The 21,276-nt window shown below is 39.3% G+C and overlaps 1 protein-coding gene across 3 annotated transcripts in view; it reads left to right on the forward strand.

The window, feature by feature from the left end:
• RAPGEF4 (Rap guanine nucleotide exchange factor 4) overlaps nt 1–19,444 on the forward strand; it is a gene marked incomplete at both ends in the record, with an annotated part of 154,014 nt that extends 134,570 nt beyond the window's left edge. For all 3 annotated transcript variants that reach the window (XM_082001460.1, XM_082001461.1, XM_082001462.1), the window contains 8 exons: nt 1,356–1,481; nt 1,951–2,129; nt 6,772–6,862; nt 9,132–9,182; nt 9,813–9,900; nt 10,235–10,299; nt 17,744–17,798; nt 19,317–19,444. In XM_082001460.1, the coding sequence (XP_081857586.1) occupies nt 1,356–1,481; nt 1,951–2,129; nt 6,772–6,862; nt 9,132–9,182; nt 9,813–9,900; nt 10,235–10,299; nt 17,744–17,798; nt 19,317–19,444 (783 nt within the window). The remainder of the gene's footprint in view (nt 1–1,355; nt 1,482–1,950; nt 2,130–6,771; nt 6,863–9,131; nt 9,183–9,812; nt 9,901–10,234; nt 10,300–17,743; nt 17,799–19,316) is intronic.
• Between the last annotated feature and the right edge of the window lie 1,832 nt (nt 19,445–21,276).

Genomic DNA, 21,276 nt, shown 5'->3' on the forward strand with positions numbered 1-21,276 from the left:
TATTTTAAAAAATTGTAGATGGACCTTTTAAGGTAATAATGCCTGTGGTTTAGTTTAATAATTTTTAATTAGTTTCTATTATGACAATATTTGAAAGACAAGTTTTCTCTAGAGTAGAAAGCAAGAACTCATACAGAAATAAAGCTCCTACACACTGTGTGTTATTAAGTGATTTGATGTATTAGTCCAGTCAATCCTTTTTCTAGTGCTAATATAATATCCTTATATAAAAGGGGATTCATTTAGTAATCTTATTTTTGACACTGCTGTATGTAAATATGGTCTGTTAATCTTGCAGACTCTACTGAGTTTGTACTCTGAAAGGAGCCTGTTGGCAATTCCCTGCTCTGTAATTACCTAACAAAGACCCTATGAGAAATTGAGGAAGAAACTTGTAAGTGAACTCTACTGCCCTCTCCTGGAATCAAAACAGTTAAAACGTGGGTTCACAGGAAGCTTTACTGGTGTAACGCATTTGAATTTGCAAGAGGGTTGGTTGTTAGTATTTTAGCAGCACTAGTTCAAACACTTTGACCCTAATATATACAACAGACTACTTCAAATCTGACTTGCTCTCAAGCCCTCTTTTAAATCTCTTTTTAATATGAGGTTTACTTGTGTGCAAAACTCTAGATCACATCTAATTTATTGGGTGGCATGGAAGCGTATTTCAAAAATGTTTTATACTTGAATGATTTAAAGGATTCTTTCTCATAAGGCTGTGAGCATATAATTTTAGTTAGCATAGCCAGGAGTTTTGCAATCACAAATAGCACATTTCTGTACCATCAAAGAGAAAGTATGAGGCTTATTTTATAAATCAGATCAGAAGATCTTGCCATCACTGCAGATTTCTGAAGTATGGCAGATGTAATAACTCTCATTAGAATCGGTAATTTGCAAAAGTATTTGGCTTGTACTTTGTGGCCTAGTTATTTGTGTATGTGAAAAAGGAAACTGATAACAAAAGCTTTGTGGAAAGACCTATGCTCCTAAACAAATATACATGCTTTAGTTAGCACAACGTGTATTGAAGTATTTATTTCTGGCTTCAAATTTTAGAACAATCTAAAAATAACACACTGAGAACAGTCTGTTTTATTTCCTTACAGTGCCTCTGAAGAGCTTTCGAATTTTCCTGACTGTCCTGTGCATAGTGGATACTGATTTTGCACAGGGCTTCTCATTTTCTAATGCCAGCCTGTGGTTAAAAGCAAATTTCAGTTTTAATATTAGAAACATGCTTAGGAAAGTGGTCACACTGAAAAAAAGGATCAGAAACATTATGGAAGAAAAGCACCAGTCACGCAATTTAGTATTTCTAAAATAATTTTATACCATTTTTCCATTTGTAGGCACCATTACCAGAACAAGAAGGACCATCTACTGGTACAGTGGGAACATTCGAACTGATGAGCTCCAAAGACTTAGCACATCAGATGACAATTTATGACTGGGAGCTTTTCAACTGTGTGCATGAGGTATGAGGATCTATCTATTCCGCAGATTAGAATCTGTTAGAAAATGTTTAGTTGTACATTGTAGGTTTGTCCATTATTTGAAAAACTTTCTCTAAGCTTGATTTTCGAAAATACCACAATAAAACCACCTACAAGTTTTGAAAGTATAAGGCATCCTTAATTTTATAGGCAAAATGCAAAAATAAAGTTGAATTTCTCCTGAACATGCACTGCTTATTGAATTCCTTTTGTATGTTTTACGGTATTAAGCTATTTATACAGAGTCTGTAGGTATGCTTTTAGTATGCCTCAGCTATTGTCTACTGGATTTGCAACCTGACTCCTTGTCACCTGTACAGCAATAAACGTAAACTGCAGAGCAAATTCCAGACTAGATACTTACCTGGTGATTCTTAGCCTCTTTCCTCTGACCAAAAGATGAGATTTCTAAAAAAAAAATCCCAAACTGTTTTGTTTTTTTTTTTCCTAGCTGGAATTGATCTATCACACTTTTGGAAGACACAATTTTAGAAAGACCACAGCAAATCTGGACTTGTTTTTAAGAAGATTTAATGAAATTCAGTTCTGGGTAGTCACTGAGATTTGTCTTTGCTCTCAACTCAGCAAGCGTGTTCAGCTGTTAAAGAAGTATATTAAGATAGCAGCCCAGTAAGTATACAATCATCTGTGAGCTGGAAATGAGGTTCAGCATAGTTGATTTGTTGTTATTTTTCTTTTTTATTTTCAGACAGCCACACACAGTAGAGCTTAAAATGTTCTCTATTTGGTAATTCTGTCCATTTCCTTAATAGGGCTGTATAGAACCTTGTTAATATATACTCTTCTTTCCTGTCCTACTCTTCATTGCTCCTTGATCTCTTAGGGCCATGTTTTCACATAAAATTTGTGAGTAAATATATTTCAGTTCATTAGGAGAATCCTTCATTTACCCTTGCATGCATTAGCAAATATTAATATGCAAATTAGTAAATATTAACAAACTGAGCCTCAATGTTCCTGACAACAGACTTATTTCTGGTGCTGTTCAGGAAAACCATTCTCAGAATTGCCCCGAGTGAGACAACCGAGAGGGGAGAGCAGAAACGTGTAGCATGGAGATGACGAGGCTCATGTTACCTCCAGTCTGCATGGGATATTGTTTTAATACTTTTGTTTAAAAATGCAACAATATGAACATCCTTTTTTGTTACTAAGTATAACAAGGTTGGCTAGCAGGCAATTCTTACTGTCTTCTATTCTTTTATTCATATTAAAATTTAAACTCCTTGTAGCCTTCATGCCAAAGATGTTGGCCTTGACTCCTGATCACTGAAGTCAAGGGTAAGGATGTGACTGACTTCAGAGGGAGCGGGGGCATGCCCCTGCCCTGCATAGCTTCAGGTTTTTATCACTGTTACCCTCTGCCTTCCTTTCCAGTTCATGGTGTATTCTACATTCATTGCCATCTAAACAAACAGTTTGCTGAGGTGTGCAGTGAGGACCTGCCTGTTTAAGCGTTTATCCATGACTTCGGGCACTGTGACTAGCGAGGCCTTTGGCAGTCTTACCGAACAAAGCAGCTATTACTTGCAGTTAAACCATGAGTTCTAACTTTTTTGCAGCCTTAAATGTAGTTATGTGAAGGAAGTGATTAATATTACAGCCGAGATGCCGCCCTCCTCCCAATTAATAATTCCACGTAGCTGAAATCCATGTTCGCATCGAAACCCTGCACCGGCGTGCCTCCCTGCCCCGGGAAGGGCCCCTCTCTGCAAGTCCCGACTTCCTTCAGGCAACTGCTTTTGGGCCCTCCGCTCGGATAACGGTTGTTCGGAGCGGAAGATTTTCAAAACCTAGTAGTGGGCATGCAGGATCGGGTTTATATTCAGAACGAAGGACAGAAGTTACCTTTTTAGTTTCTAAAAATATACATGCCGCATATTCCGGTACCTCATTCCGCAGAGCAGAACGGGGAAGCGCGCCGCCGGCCTGGCGGGCTGTGTCCAGGAGAGGGCACTGGCAGCCACGCACAGGCGAGTCGGGGTCTTTTCTAAACTCAGAGGCACGAAATGGGAAAATGTTGAAACGTGGTTAATTAAGATACAATAGTAATTTCCATAAACACTTGAAATCAAGTATCCTAAAAATGACAGTTAAATGTCTCCTTAATAAACCGCGCTAGCCTGTGGGTGCCTCAGTGTCATGGGTTTAATCCTATGCTATTTACAACAGCTTGACAACCTCCTGTTTACTTCCATGTTTCTGGTATCACTACAACGCTAAAAATAAATAGCTAAAAGCGGTCTGCTCTGCTGACTCCTCTTTGTCTCCTAAAAGCAGAGAAATCCAAAGCACAAGATTTTCCTCTGTGCAAACGGAGCGGGCAGGTTTAATTGCCGCTGCTGGAAAGGCGCGGGGAAGTTTTGCCAGGCTGCTGCCCTGGGTGCAGTGCTGCCATGGTAACGGGTGCTACAGCAGGCGGTAAAACAAACACAGAGTGCACCCGAGTTAGAAGGGAGAAAAAGCCAAGGAATTGGATCAAAAGATGCGGGCCCAGGCCTTGAAGCAGTATCTTTGAGGAAGTTTTGCTTCTGAAGATCCTTGAGACCTAATGAGAACTTTACCCTACCTAGAAGTACTAGACGCATTAGAAAAGTGTTCGGGGAGAACAGCTCAGTGCTGCACTATTAATCTTAGGCATGACTGGTGGTAACGAGATGCCTTGCACGTACCGGTTTTCAAAGGTAACTGTTACCGAGAGCCCCGTTTCAATTCTGTGAGTGGCGTTTCAGACGCCGTCGCAGAAGGCACGTCATTTTGTGTCTGCCACCCCGTGCACCCTGTGATGCGTGCTCCCTGTCTGTGCAGGTGAGCACAAGGCTGGCCAAGTGCTGGCTCCAGGTGCTGTGCACGTGTGCTTTCAGTTCCAGGAGCCGTTGTTGCCTTTGCAACAATCTGCTGGGAAAGGATGTAGAGGTTACCAGGTTCATCTCTTCTCCAGTCATTGTAGGATTAAACTTTCAAACAAAGGGAAGAAGCAAACTCTATTTCCTACAGTGAGTTATTCCTATATTAATTGTATTAGAAAGGCCTTCTAGGATGTACTTACACATACTCTTGTGGATATCCACAAACCCAGTTTGCATATATTTCCTCTTTGCAGATACACCACAGGCTATTTAGAAGCCTTCTTGTGTATCGCTGTACTCAGTTTTATTCAGTTTTTGAAAATCATTCTTTCCGTACACATGCATGTGTTAGAAGCCCAAGGAGCCTGTAAGAAATTTTTGAAGGGTATGTGTTTATGGGGAAGATGCCAAGAGGTTTTAACCACATGTGTGTTTGTGTTGGAGGCAAGAGCGTGTGCCTATGTGTGTCCTCACAATTCATACTAACAGGAAGATTGTTCCAATACAGTCTGTTTTGGGAGGCAGAGGGACCTCTGCTCTGAGCACACTGTTGTGCTTTGGAGGATCCACTTTCTGATATTTTACGGGCAGCATATATGCAGTGGAGCCATGCAGCACTGTTTCTCCCTCCTTACAGTGGTCCTCTGACTGGAACTGAGCTATTTAGTGTAGAAGCTGTAGAATTTACAGAATATTTGGTGTAGAATGTCATATATCTAGATGGATTTTAACAGGGACTTTGTCAAATTACATTGCTTAGCAGAGTATTTGGCAAAATTTTTCCCTTTTAAAATTACAGATAGATTCAAATTACATATTACAGACACATATTCAGCTGCCTACTATGTTTGAGCACTACTGCTGTGTGGTACTAATTATTTTTACCGTGCCACAATTTATTCTCAATGTCACAGGCTGTGGTCAGATATCCTCTTCTGGATTTAGTTGTGTGTGGGAAAGAAGTTATCACTGACAGCCTATCCTGGCTGCTTTTCATCCTTATCTCCCCTCAGATCCACTAACGAGGCACTCCCTGACCTGCTCTAGTGAGAATAAGTTGGGGTAGCTTCAGCATTTCAGCTTATCTCCACTAACCTTGCTCGCTGTCCCTAATCTGATGTGGGAGAATTTGTATGAGCAGCTCTGCCAGAAGATCTGAGGGGGCAGCAGTCTCCAACAGACAGACCAGCAGATGGGAGAGCGCATTTTTTCACATGCTTAGTGTTCACACAGTGCAGGCACAAGTGAGGCCCAGATCGAAAGGACTCGCCCACTCAATACATTGAGTCTGATGAAATGGGACAGAAAGAACAGAGTAACAACAGAGTGATGTGGCAATTATGAAGTCGGACAGTAGGATGTGATGATTGTACTAATTTCATCTGGAGCTGACAATACCTCAGAGGAGCTAAAAGCTTCAGCAATGAATAAAAAATGCAAGAATCGTGAAAAGCTTGAGTCTTGTGAAAGTTTTCTTGGTAAACAGCAAATGAAGCAGAGACTGAGGTTCTGAAATCAGATGTTGTGAAAAATAGCAAATTATCTGCAGGAACCTAGCGAGACACAGATTTGAGAGATACAGGTTTGTTCTCTCTCTTCCCTTCCCATTGAGTCAATGAACCACCTGATGCAGTCCCAGATGAGCAGTTGTGTGGGCTGTTCCTGTCAGATTGTGTCTACTCCTGCATATGGTGTATTGGATCTTCCGTAATACTCACATGTTACAGTTTTTCCTGATCGGTAACAAAAGTTCTTCTTTGCTTTAGGGATGAAGGGTGAACTAGAGCTGCTTGTGCCCAGGAACTCTTTAATGATGCTGGTAACAAATGGCAGTTCTTTGTTTGAAACATCCTAAAGAGTTCCAGAATCTACAAGTACTGGTTAGAAATCATACATAGCGAGAGGTCACCGGCACACAAGCATCTCTAGACAGCTGGTCTTCTCCTTTTAAAAAGACTCAGCATCCCTGTAAACTGCAATGAAGATTGTCTAGGGAGAGCTTTCAGTAGCTGTTTGGAAGCTGTCAGCAAGTTCTGCAGCAAATGAGGCTGTAAACCAGTTGCTTCCACTGTTTCTTGTATTCCCTGGGACTGAACAGAGCCCAGTTTCAGGACTGTGTTTCTGGGAGGGGTGGAACTTCAAAGACTCCTGTAATGTCCTTGCAAAAGCTGGCACCCAGTGAAGTGGAAGCAGGAGGTCATTTTAGGAGGGAGGGGAAAGGAGCCTCCAGAGTGTGGTGAAATACTCACACACTGGTGGTGTGCTGCAGGTGTGCTGGCCAGGGCTGCCCAAATTCAGTCACATCTATGCCAGATGCCTGGTTTCAGCTCTCTTAAGGTTATCATGTGTTCTTCTGCCCTGACTGATACATACAACATAAATCCTGGCCCTTTGTGTTTCAGCTGTAAAGAATACAAAAATCTGAATTCCTTTTTCGCTATTATTATGGGACTGAGTAATGTTGCTGTGAGCCGTCTCTTGTTAACATGGGAGGTAAGTCTTAGCTAAAATCCAATTCCAAAAAGTTTGACTGGGATTTGTGCTTTTAGTTAGCAAAGACATGACTTGGGCCTTTATTATTGATAAAATTGGATCGACTAATTCAGTTCCTGAGCATAAGCCTTTATCTAAGGCTGAAAATTTTTATTAGTAAGGCAGTATACCCATAGATGTGTTGAATACTCACAAGCGGTTAACAAGAGTGACAACAGCAGCTTCTATTGATGAGCTAAACTGCCCAACAGGATGAGTTAGCCAGTTAACCTCTTATATCAGCCCATCCTCTGTTTGCCTTTACTGATCATTTAGTGAGATCACTCCACAGATACTTCTTTAAAATCCATCCTCTGTTTATACATACTATTTTCTGATCTCCATATGGACTCTGTTGCCCTATTAAAATGTGGGTTTGTCCTAACCAGTTCTGGTTTTCTCTCTAACCTGCATTCCCCTGCTTACTATCAGTTCGGTCTTCATTCTCAGAGCTTCCACCTTTTTCTGTGGCTTTGCTCTTTGTATGTGAGTGTATAAAAAGGATGCAGCATCCAGCAGGGTGAGGTAGTAAGCACATGTAACCACTAAGAACATTCTGGTAGTCAAAAGCAGTGCAGATTTGAATGTACATGTATTTTATTCATTAGAAATTCAAAACAGTTGGCATGACTGAGGTGATGCTTTGATGCAACTGAGACCAAAATTGGAACACCTTTTAAAAAGTGCTCTGAAATAGGAGATCAGACTAACGCATCTGAGAAGACACCAGCCCAATTTTCAAAAGTACACGTTGCAAGTGGTATATACGATCAGTGCTAAAGGCAAAGATCTGCAGATCAGTTTCTCAGAAGAATGACCCTTCATTTATGGCTACTGAGAGGAATAGTTGGGAGAGCTGAGACAGTACAGGAGTAGTATAAAGAGTGAAGAGGGAATGGAATGTATGTACTACATGCAGCAATCTGAAATGGGCACAGGATCTGAGCTGGAGGGGCACAGATCCTTTGTAGGTGGGGGGTATATACTTGAGTTCAGGGAAATGTTATCACACTCTGGTTCTGTAGGGCAGTCAGTTTATCAAGAGAATCTCTGTATCTTCATTTTTAGCCAAATATATCTACAGAATACATGTTAAAACAAACATATCAAGACCTGATTTTTGCTATATGATCATGCATTTACATTAGTTGCATGCACAAATTAGATATTTGCAGGTGCAAATGTCCAATTATACCACTTATTTCACAAATACCTAATCTGCCTGCATATGCAAAGTAGGCACACAGTTGTTCACACACATCATTAAAAATTAGGCCCTTGCTGTGGCACAGTGTAAATATCTTGCTAGGGTACACACTCCAAATGTAGAAAGTATTGCAAAAAATAATTTCTGCACTATAAAGTCTCTCTTAATTTTTAACATTACCTGCTGCCAGTAGTAGTCTGATTTCTCAGCAAATATAGAGAAATTTCTTATTAAAACTAGAAAGCTGACATATTCTGACTGTGCATAAAACATTACACATAAAACATGTGATCTCTGAAAGTAATTTATAACATATCAAATAATTTTACCATAAAGACTATAAGATATGTATAACATAACATGAGGGGGAAATAAAGTATTTAGTAAGGCCCATCTCATCCCAATCACTGTATAATCAACTGACCGTGATTTATTTGTGTAGGTATTGTGGACTAAAAACTGTTCATTAATTTATACTCCAGCAAGCGGTAGAGCCTTGGCTGCTGGTCATGTCAAGAATTTGAGCAATAGTTGATGATACATCAGCATGAACAAAAAAACCTCCTGGAAATGCCCAGGCATGGATTTGAATGTTGCAAGGGCAGTTCATCATAGGTATGAACAACTAAGCTGAGCTACCCCTACGCAAGCTGTGTGTAAATTATATTTTCAGATAAGCTATAGTCAGGAATGTCCTGAAACTACTGACTTGAACTTTGACTTACATTCTGAATTCAGTGATTGCAATGTGAGCCAAACAAAAATCTGAATCTAAACACCCCAAAGAAGTAAATTCAAGTTGGGATTTAAATCAGGATCCAGGTTTCATGGCTGGTCCCGTCTCTATTTATAATCTGGTTGCTAGGAGACATGTTGTATTTTAGATTAGCACATTGTTAGAAATATCTGGCAAAAAGAGCACTTTCCTGACTTAGGGCGTTGTAGAAGGAACTAGCATTTACAGTAAAATTACCACACAAATTGGATTTAATTAAGGTTTGCTATTTTTGTTTTTATTAACAGAAACTTCCAAGCAAGTTCAAGAAGATCTATGCAGAGTTTGAAAGCTTAATGGTGAATAGCAATAGATCCCTTATTCTGTGCACAATCTGAGCTAATTCAGTTTCTGAGTAACTGATTTGAATTCCTTGATTCAGAACATTTTATATGTCCTTGTTTGACTTTAAGAAGTTTATGATCCCATTTTAGAGCTGCTAAAACAAGTATGTATGACTAATAAATTATACTCTTAGGAACCTACTCTGAGAGAACTTATGTACCACTCAAAGTTAATCTGGGAACTCAGAAAAGCTTTATCACATGCTTTCCGATTGTACATATGGGAAATTATATTCCAACCTGGATTTTTCCTGGCAATACATTTTAGTGTCACAATATATGCGAAACTGGATCTGCAGCTGCAAGGAGGGAAGAAAAATGTGTGGTTCCTTTTATGAACGATTTTTTTGTAATCATATCTTACCTTGCTATTTGGCATGAAAAATGTTTGTGTTTAGCAGCTGCATTCTCATCATGTAAGCTTTATGGGAGAATGATAAAAGGTGTATTAGTTTGCAGCTGCACTTTTAAAGCCACAGGAGAAAATAATGATTTTAATAAGTGATATCTAAATGAATGTATACAGTGTCTCGGTACATATAATAATACATATTATTAATTATTTGATTTCTCTTTTTTCTTCAGGATCCATCAAGAAACCACAGGGCCTACAGGCTAACTGTAGCTAAATTGGACCCTCCAATAATTCCTTTCATGCCACTACTTATAAAAGGTAAGCTTGGATGTTACCAGAATTATTAACTTGAAAGCTTTTTGTCAAATATTTGAAGAAGAGTAGGAGCAAGAAAAAGCAAAAATCAATCTCAGTGTGATGTATGATCTTTTTCCATTATAAAAAGCACGACAGAGAGACAAGAAAAACTGCTTTAGTACATCTGAATATCATGCCTCAATTTTACTAGTCTTAGGAATACTGTGAATTAAAAACTAAATGTTTCACTTTTTATAGCTGCTTTGATTTTTGTAAGGGATAGATGAAATGTTCTGCTGTTTTGTATGGCCATGATTCAGTAATGGGCTTTTATGTGGCTTTTATTTCCATACAGACATGACGTTTACTCATGAGGGAAACAAGACATTCACTGACAACCTAGTAAACTTTGAAAAAATGGTATGTATGACATATTTGAAATGAAAATTTTAAAAGACCTCCCTATTCATCTCTTCAGGAGTGAACTTCTCAACAATGATTTCCAGGGCTAGCGAAAGTGAAGGCAGGACCAAGAGCAGGCAAAACCAGTCTGCTTTGTGCACAGTGCCTGGGACCTCTGGGTTTCTGGAAAACCTCACAGAGGTGGAGAAGCAACAGCCCACTGAGCCATGCACAGCCAAAATGCTTCCTAGGAGAGGCAGCAGCAGTGACAGGAAGCAGAACTGTTAGAGACAATTTTTAACTGCCAGCCTGGGACCAAGCTGTGATTTTAACTGCTGTTCCTTCAAACAGGAGTGAACTGCCTCAGGCTGGGATAGTTCTGCATTGCTCCTCAGAGAATGAAAGGAGCTGTAATACAGAATGTACACAACATCTTATTTTCTTCTTTCCTTTAACAATTTAAGGGAGACTTCTGTGACTTGATTGCTTTCATATTACCAAGGGGGATCAATGGTAGAATATTAGATTACACTCAATTTTGATTTATTTTAAATCCTGCACCCAAGCTCTCATCGTTTCAAGCATCGTTGTCGAAAACTGCACACAGGCAACTTCCCATGGCAGAAATCTCAACTGAAACTCAAGTTTGTCAGCAGTGAGAAGCAGTTTTCTTAGTTGCTAAGGCCATGTTCTTAATTAATGTGGTTAAGGACACGTACATCTGAGAACCAGAGTTAGCCATGCCCAGCTATGAGCAGCTGCACTGCAAAACCAAACCTGACTTACTGTTTCTGCAGTAAAACTCCACTCAGCAGCCATGCTAGAGCATATCTATTCTGGCACCTGTATCTGCCTGTTCTTAGGGTGAAAATAACTCTCTGCTAAGCTGAGACTTTTTTGTGGGTAAATGGTAGTGCTAGTGCTTGAGTACAGGGCCTGACCTCACTTTGCAATAATGACATTCTGTAATTGCATATGCAGACTGTGTTGCCATCTCCTTCCAAAGGCCTTGAGCCTTCTACATGCAGAAAAAGATTTTTTCCTGGACTGCTTGTTCTAATTAGATAGATAAATGTATATATTTTAGTGTAGATAGCAAATATTTTGGAGAACACAAGGGATCTCAGACTTGGCTGGAGCACCTCCAAACCAGGAGGGATGGCAGCTGCATTTCTGTAGCCGTGGCTATGTGGCTGGCTCTGTGTTCTCCACCTCACTTGGCCTACTTACACCTCCTGAGCCAGAAGAGCCGGTACATCTGCAGGCCTCAGAGCTGTATGCCTCAGGCTCTTCTTTATGCCTGGTTATGTGTAAAAGCCATTACAGGAGGCAGGAGCTCTTCTGTGAGCGCTTGCCCATAGACAGAAATTCAACCCAGGCTTGTCATTTAGAAATGGTTGTGCACCACTCTATACCACAGTTTGGCACTCCCAAGGCCAAGAGTGAATTTTGTAGCAGCTTAAACTGAATAGGTCTGCCCTATTCACCCTAGTCTGCACATTGCCTTATCTTCAGAAGTATGTTATCTCCAGAACATGGATTTACTAGTAGCACTCAAAGGTTTTAAATAAAATTTTATACTGCATGAATGTAGTATCACCCATTTTGATCAGTAATCTCAGCTTTGAACATTTCCTTTAGGAAGGGAAGGTGAAGATCAATTAATGTATTTTTGATGCTACATATTTTTCAGAGAATCAATATAATGTTTCATGTTCCTCCACACAAAAGAAGGGGAAATACTCTCCTTTTTCAGTTTTCTAAATCTTTTTTCAGTTAGTGCTCTACCTAAAAGCTCACTCAGCTTTTTCTCCAGGCCATACTACAAGTATATTTTTTGGGTTTTTGGTGTTCTTCACTGGCTATTCTGCATGCTTCTATGGTGTTTTTACCGCTTCTCTCAACCCATACCTCTTCAAAGCAACAAGTATTCAGAGTCCATCCACATAATTCATACAAATCCTAACGTGGACCTGACAGTTTTTAGCTTTTTGCATGTGTCATCAGGTCAAGCAAAGAAGAAAAGCCTGCTGTTAAACCTCAGTCACTACCGCCTACTTGTGTTAAGCTTACAACTGTCATATCCAGACATAATTGCCAGATATTAACTAGTGAAGACAAGACCACTCAACCAGATAATGCACAGATAAATTCAGCTCTCTTTTACATAAGTATAAACTCAAGGTAAATCTGTGATGTTATTCTGCCATTTTCAGAAGAGCAGACACCAGATTTCCTCACAGGAATCATGTCCTGCCATTTGTTGTTTCTGCCTGTTTGTTCTGCTGCATGACGTTATGTCACAAGCAGATGGAGATACCTCTGAATATTGCTGGGAGCCATTCTATTACTGATCTAAAACATCTTCGTTCTTTGGAAAATTATTTCCCTTGAGCCATCCCAACTTTGATGCTTGCTGAAGTTTATGAATAAAAATACCTGGGTAGTTGCCACTGGTGGTGCCATATGCCACTGGAGGAGGTGGGTCTCGCCGTCTCTCATGTAAGCACAGTGATGAAACTGAGAACAGCCTCTGGCATCATGTCTGCATTCTCACCACAGAGCTCTGATCCCGACAGCTGATGTGCTGCTGACAACTTTATTCCTGTATCTGGCAGCCAAAAGTAGAAGTTTGATCTAGTGGCATCTCTTCAGCTGAAACAGCTTCCTTTAAATCTTTTATGTTTTCTGATGTGTCTGTTATTATTTATATTAAACGATGCATCTTAAAACACACTGGAGTAGTCAGACAGTGTCTGAGCCAGGAGTTCCCGGAGTGCCAGAAACAGCAAGGCCTGGTTTCCTAAATGTTTGTGTTTCATGGCTGCCTGAGCTCTGCTCAGAGCTTTCCTCGTGGCTGGGGCATGTGTAGTTTCTTCATGGCTGGGGAATTCTGTGTGAATAGGCTTTTCTCATAACATAGGAACTTGCACTACAGCCTTTTCCCTGAAGGAGACAGGAGAAGAGGGTGCTTACACGATCCTTCTCTGGTACACAGCCATCTATTTTCACAGAAAATGGGTAGGAGCTTTCTTATGTTTGAAAACTCTGGGTTCTTTTTTCAAATTTGACAAAATTATCTAGAGAAGAAGGGAAAAACAAACAGATGGTGTTAAACCACATTAGCCTAGGGTGTTTTTTTTAGCAAGTCGAGCTAAAAAGGAAAGGGACTGAGTCAAATTCTTCCTGCTACACTTTCCTATAAATAGGTATTTTTGGAGGTGTAGTGGCAGAACTATGGTATTGGCAGTAGTGGGGGGACATCACTCTGCAGAGCATTGCTGAGCTTTACCTGCCGCCGCCTTTGTAACTGCCTGCTCCTTCTTCCCCTTCCCCATCTCCTGATCCCCATGGATGCCTCTTATTTGGAGGAGGCTGTGAGGAGTGGGAGGGCAGGGAGAGCTAGCCAGGGAAGAGAATACCATGCGTGGTAGAGCCACAGCTGTGTGTAAAGAGGGAAGTTTGTAAGCAGACCCATTTGGTTTGTAAGCAGACCCATTTGGTTTGTAAAAGATGTGGGCAAACAACATCGAATGTGTCAAAAATAGGTATACTCTCTGTATTTGCACTGTACTTGTGCTCTTTACTATGCTACTTACTGCATGAAACAAAGCAGGGGGGTGGAGGAAACAAACGTATGGCCTTAAAATCCATATACTTTTATCAGTAAATAGACAGAATAACTAAATTACTGGTATTAGTAGTACAAGTCTTTAGTAAAAGGCCTTCAATACCAAACAAGGTATGGTTTTAGAGAAATATTGAAAGTGTTTTACTTATCTCACTGTAAGATGCTGATGGAGACAGGGTACAAGCTGGTTCCACCATAGTGTTGCTCAGATGTGCCTTCTAGGTTGGCATATACTCCATGACCTTGCGTGGTAGAAACTACCTGCATCTTTTCTCCTCTGGTGAGTTGACAGTAGATGGTAATTGTAAGTGTTGCTTTAGAAGACCCATCTATGTAAAAACTGGAAACATACTTGTCATAGAGGAACGAGGAATGAACAGGCTTGTAAAGTTTTTAAAAAGCTGTAGTTGTAGTTTGGCAGGTTGAGGAGATTTTGAGAGCTCACTTTCACAAGTAGGTGAAAGATAAAAAGATGTCAGTAGACAGAAAACACCATTAGTTTGTGATCTAGAATACACATTTGTCTTTTAGGTCCATTAATGACACTCTTTTCAGATGGAGAGCCCCCAATGCTGTCAGTAGTATTAGTTCCCATAAACTCTGTATGATTTAGCAGATAAGAGGACAACCTACAACCTGCGACGCAGTACACTGCAATATAAAACATTAAAGTGACACTGCTTTTATAGCTATATATTTAGAAAACATTTAAAAGCCCTTTCCTAGAATTATATCTTGCAGGGAAAGAAGAGGGAGAAAGTGAGGAAAGTACTGAGCATGACTCCTTAAGGAGAGGCAGTATTTCATACTCTTGACCACTTACTGATCCGCGCTTTTTGCAAACCTCAGCTGCATAATCCTGCACTCTGACTGCCAGTACAGAATGTTGTATTCATAGACAAAGGGAAGATGCAGTTATTTGGGAACTTTATCAGTGTCATTTCTCAAATCATCAGACAGCCTGAACAAAGATCACTTTCTGTGGCACCATCTCCGTGTCGCAGTACCCAGCATGTCTCAGAAATGGCACCTGTAGAGGGAGCAGAAGTCATGAAAGAACTCTGAAAGTGCTGACCTGCCATGGCAGCACAAGACAGTGCCGTGACACTGGCCACTGATGCTTCTTTTTGTCAAGGCTTTTCGCCCTTCAGGTGTGAAATGAGGATTAGAGAATCTGTGCATATTGGTTTTGGGGTTTTGTGGAGATGAACAAAAGGGAATTCACACTCTGATCCTTATGCAAAAAAAGGGCAAACATTCTTTCATTTTTGGAACGTAAAGATTATGCAAAATGTGTGTGACTAAAGCCCTTAGTAGTTTTCTATGGCATATATGAATATTTATAACATGTAGAAACCTGGGTTTGGAATGGATTAGAAGATAATGTCCTGGCCTGCTGCCACTATTCCAGACTGTGTAAAACTTGAAAGGGTATTGTTGTGTATATATAGCATGCTGGTAGTAGCAGTTGCTTGTTATATTATACAGTTGGTTCTATATCAGAAAGATCCAAATTTAGGTTTGTATGGCTTTTTGATAATGGTTGTTCTTAGCACAGTGAGTAAACAGGTTAATTTTTGCAGGCATTAACTAAAGGTAATCTGCTATTTGAAGACAAATTGTAAGGAGCTGGCAATTAAACTTCCATCTGAACATTTTCTCTCTACATGTTTCTAGTTTTCTTGAACCAAAAGAAGACAATCCAACTTGTCTATAAGATTCGGGAAGGGAAATTGACCTCTGCTTCATGTGCTGTTTTTCTGTTCAATTTGCACCTTCCAAAGAGGAACTCTTTTGAGTTTATATTGGACAAATATGAGTCCATTGAGTTATGAAACATTCATGTTTACATTTTCATGTTGTTTTGATTTTCATTTGATTGGGTTAGACTTGAAGAACCAACACTGCAATATGCAGTGCGTCTTGTCTCGATCCAGTATTATAATGGGTGCTTATCTTTGAGTATTTAAGAGGTTCCATTGAAGTCAATGGAGCTTATACACATGCTTAATGCTAAGCACACATGAGAATGTTCACAAGGTAAGTGCCTTAGAAAATCAGCTTGATAGTAATGGCTTGAAGAGGTATGAAAATAAAGATAGGATAAAAATGATTCTTATTTGAAATCTACTTATTTTCCACATGTAAATACATATGACTTTAGGAACAATATAAGCAGACCCATATCCAAATTCTCTAGATCTTTTGGGAACTTGTGTTTTAGAATTAAAATATTTTAGATCAGTTTCAGAATAGCTACATTTCATTTGATTATACAATGTGTAATCCACAAAAATGTAGTACATGATATATCAGTAGTGTTTCTAATGCTGTCCACCAGCCATACCCTTTTTTTGTATGCTTGACAGTGTATTAACATGTCCGAGATTATTCAGTATGTGTGTAAGGAATGTTTTACATGAGCACTTCCCACTTCTGGAATAACAGATTTCACAAAGGTATTTTATTTATAACATAATTTTCATGCAAGATTATTAATTGTGTATGAATTTTGAGGCACGTATGCCCTAGGTTTTACTGTTTACTAGTAAGAAATGTATCATTCCATTGAGTGAAGGCTTATGACTAGTTTGTTAATCTCACACAAAATTTCAAGAAGGTGTGAAGCACTCTGGTGAGAGTGTGCTGTGTTGAAACAGGTAGCGGTGTTATAATTGTTGGACCATGTTAAAGTGCTGGAACAAACGTTAGACTGATTAGGAATAGCATTTTCCTCCTCTGCTTTTTCTTAATGTAAGCAAAAGAAACTGAAACAAATGTCATCCTTATAACAGTGACTGAATCAAACTATCTAGCTAAGGAATTCAGTTTTTCTGCTGAAGTTCCAGTTTATTTGATATTGTGCAGAACAACAAATTCTGCCCCCGCACTGGTGCATGTATACCTGTGTGGTGCTAATCACACAAGCCAGTTAAAATTTTGCAGTCCAGAACTAAATCTGAAATGTTTTGCTTTGTGACTTACCTTCATTTCTGTTCTTAAAAACTATCATAAAATAGCATATGATTTATCAGAGCAAAATGTATTGATTAAATATTTTCTTACCTGAGTGAAATGATGGCTTATTTACTGAAGAGCAACCACAGCCAAGAAGGACTGAAGTGGCTTCTGCTTTTTTTGTGAATTGCCAGTAGAAGTGTCCACCGGAAGTTAATCCACTTTTCATGTTGGGTTAGATGCACTTGTGCAAGCTAACACTGTCTAACAGGTCTGTTTGATGCAACTTGCCTACAGGGCCACGGTTCTAACGGTGGCCTTCTCACCTGTGAATCGAGCATACTTCCAGAGGGAATCAGTGAACATGCACCCTCACATGCTCATTTTACACTGTCATTTTCCAGGAGGGCTGCATTTTAAACTCGGGCTCATATGGAAGGTGAAAGCACTTTAATTGCTGAGTATGTTCTAGACATGGACTTTCTGTTAGCAAATGATGGTCTTAAAATTAAAATGTGTACATACTCCAAGGTGTTCTATGTGATATCGCTGTTACTTTTTAATGGGGGAAGGTGTTCTCAAAGAAATGCACGTTGAAAGGGCTGATTTTCATTCTTAGTTAAGGCTTTTTACAACATCCAAGCAAGGGAAAGGGTTCTCTGAGCACATGTAAATTACACTCATGCTCATTTAAAGCCTGTGTAAATGCAAATCACACTGTACATATGACAGTATCAGCATTAAAATTCTTTTCATTCATATGACTGCTTTTATTGGCATATGTCTTCCACTCAGGCACAGCTAGGTGCTTCGTTTAAACGATGATGAAATACAGTGCTTGTTCTCTGATTGCATCCCATCTTTTCTTTCCAGCGCATGATTGCCAACACTGTCAGGACGGTGAAATTCTGCCGAAGCCAATCTTTCAGTAAGTGTATTACAACATCTGCACAGTCAGCGTTATCATCAGTAGCTGCAGTAATTACAACTAATTCTGTGTGTACCAGAATTGAAAAGCCTGTTTTCCAGTGATGCTTACATGTTTGGATCCTCTGATGTTTCACAGGGTGAAATACCCTTCAGGAAGCTCTAAGAAGTCCCTTCTCCTCCATCTCTTTTCAAAGCATGTGGAGGAGCTAAATATCTTTGAGGTCTCTACACACCTGTCAAATTAGAATTGTTTGAAATTAGCCTGGGTTCAGAAGTGGTTGAAATAAGGCTAGCAGACAGCAGCACACAGATACATGCAAGATACTTGCTTGGATAAACCCTGTTTTCATAGGAAACCAGTCCGGAAACATGACGTTTATAAATGACATAACTGCATAAGGTGATGAACTTAAAACCTGTTTGTCAGTATAATTACCAGGACTTACTTGAGGCCACATAAGATGACAGAGCTGTATGGTCAAACAAGCTTGCTTTGTGGGTCTCATCCCATCTAGGTGTACTGTCAGTCCCAGTCACACTGGCATTTCCTCAGTGCTTCATTCATTTTGCCTCACAGCAGCCTTCCTCTTTCTAAAAGAACAGAATAAATAATATAATACATATTTATAAAAATTGCTTTTTTCCATCTGGGCCAAAGCTTAACTCTAGAAGATCAAGTTAAGGGAGCTTCTTTTTTTCTCCCATCATCAAGGTTTTTCTGGCTACGTATCTTTTTATTTTAATATATTAAGCACTAGTGAGACCTCCACATATTTAGAAATGGAAGTGGATTTTCACTATACATGATACAACAAAATATCAGTATATAGATATACCATATCTAAGTCCCATGCTTTTTGTGTGTGTGTATGTATATTTATATACAGTAGATGCTTCAGTGTCTTACTTGTAGAGAAGTTTAAGTTACCTAACACATATTTCATTAAAATGTAAGCTGTCACTGTGAGGCTGAAGATACACAGATTTTAACTCAGTGGTAGTGCATAATTGTTGTTGGAGTAGGTATGATGCAGTTAAGTAATGTAAACAGGTAGTAAATTTTGAGGCAGCCATTAAGCACTACAGTGTTACAGATATTTAACACTGAGATAGAAATGGGAGTATTTCATGAAAGGAGGCTTAAATCAATGATATAGTTCTGAATCTGTGTGAAAGCTGCTGGTTCAAAAGCAGATGGGCAGCTTTAAATCATACTAGTTAGCTATATAATTTATAGCTATTGACTGGTAAGGGGATGTATAAAACTGTAACCAAGGGCCATCAATTTGAGCAAACGTAGCCAAGGATATCTGAGAGAAAAAGTTAATTTGTGAGGGTAGTAACAGAAAGACTATCAAATATGGAGGAAATGTTTCAAGAGAGTGATTTCTAAATATTTTCTTTTTAACTCACCAGGATCCGGTGTTTACTGTGACAGCTTGTAAAGAGTTCGGCATTCTGTTCAGGCATTTGTTCATTTAAGTGTATCAATCCTACATCATTTCTCTTTCACCAGATCCTGATGCAGCCATAACTAGTAAGAACCATCAGGATGTTCGGAGCTATGTGCGGCAATTAAATGTGATTGACAACCAGAGAACTTTATCGCAGATGTCTCACCGACTAGAACCACGTCGAGCATAAACATTTGAAGCAATGATGAGAAATGATCTTTTATCCAGTCAAGGTCACTTGTTAAGAACTTCACTTTCTCTGCTACTGCACTGCCACTATAAAAATAAGCAAAAACATATTCTGAGGTCTTAGGCAACGCACAATGTACCAGCCTTTCACTGAGGAAGAATTTATGCACTGTAGCTGTATGGGTGGCCATGTTGTGAACTGTTAATTCATCTTAAAGTGCAGTAAATGATTTCTTGTATGGATAAAAAAAGGCAAAAGATAAAATAGAATAGTTAGTGAAAAGTGCACAAAAAGCTTCTAACAATTCTAAGGGAGGTAGTGTTGTCCTCCCTAATTAAAAATCTGTCTTTTATGATTTATTCTCCAAGTCAGGACCAAAACTGATCATCAGTTTAGCTTGACCAGCTACTGTTGACTTCTGTAGAAGATGTATGTAAGCATCTGATGAAAGAACATAGGTTCAAGAGAGGTCCAAGGTATAGTTCCATTTAGAGAAGACTTACAAATATTTCCATTTAAAATACAACAGATACTAAGAAACATTTATAATCTTAATTGTACTGCCTACTACTGCAAGCAGTGTGGCCATTTCAGAAAACTGACAGGACTAAAAATATTTTGACTGATAAATATATTAATCTGTGTTTACATTTTATGTCTTTTTTTAAACTACCAATCAGGTTTTTACAAAATTCCATTACAATAGTAAGGTTGTTGAAATCAATAGCATAAAGGTAGCAAAGGACTGGTTCAAAAATAGCACAATATGCACAAAAGGATTTCAAGAGAATAATTTCCTGGACATCAAAACCTTAGACTTCAGCTATAATTAATTGTGGCTGGTTAACACATATTTTCTGGTCTTCAGCATTTACAAATAATTTAATTTTCAGCCAATTGTTTTGCACTTTCAATAGACTGTAAATAAATGTTAATTCATTATGTTCTAGAATATTTATTTATGTAATAGCTATTATGCCAAAATAATTCAGTTTTATTTATTTTGTTTAGCATGTTATGGGAGTGCAGCTTTTGTCTTTATATTTTGTGTGCATTTTATGTGTAGGAATTGTGTGATGTATGTTTTCTGTAAATAACACACAGTACCTTATTAAACGTAATTGCTGGACAGGTTTAGTTGCTGGCCTTATTTGCACTTTCAGCTTCATTCCTGCATCAGTACCAACCCTATTAATTGGCTGATACAGCAAACTTTGCTTGTCATTTGCTGGGCCTCGAAACCGCCCTTAGCCTACATCCATTGTGGTATGGATGACCAGTGTAAAGCCAGTCAGATCCATCCCTGCCACAGGGGATGGCAATCTTGCAGTGACGCAATGCTATGGTTTTATTAGCTGGTTTGTTTAGAGTTTCTAAGGAGGCTCCCTACCCTCCCATGTAAAGACTGAAAACATTTAAATGGAAAAGGTTTAAATGAAGAAGAGATATATTCATTTTAGCTGACTAATTTGTCCTGCTGGGTCACTAATGTGAGTGCTACAAGTTACCTTATCATGGACAGAGTTTTACCTCGGGTTGGCTAACGTGGCACTCAAGAGGCCTCTGGCTTCAGTTACCTCAGGGAGGTCTATCAGGTGCTGCAGCCATGAGGGAAGAGGTGATCTGGCATGTAGCCTTTCCTCTCCAAGATCCTTTGTCCTAACCTGAATACTCCAGGGGATGGCTCTACTACTGCTGGGCAAGCTCTGACGGTGGCCAAGTGTGTGCCAAGGGAATGATGATGTTCACATGGCAAAAGTCTTTCCTATTGCATTCACACTGGCTCTGCTCTGCGAAGCTGGATGTCATAAAACTGATTAAGCCTGAAATTA

Source organism: Phaethon aethereus (assembly GCF_964289735.1).
Source record: "Phaethon aethereus genome assembly, chromosome: 6".
Classification (NCBI taxonomy): domain Eukaryota; kingdom Metazoa; phylum Chordata; class Aves; order Phaethontiformes; family Phaethontidae; genus Phaethon; species Phaethon aethereus.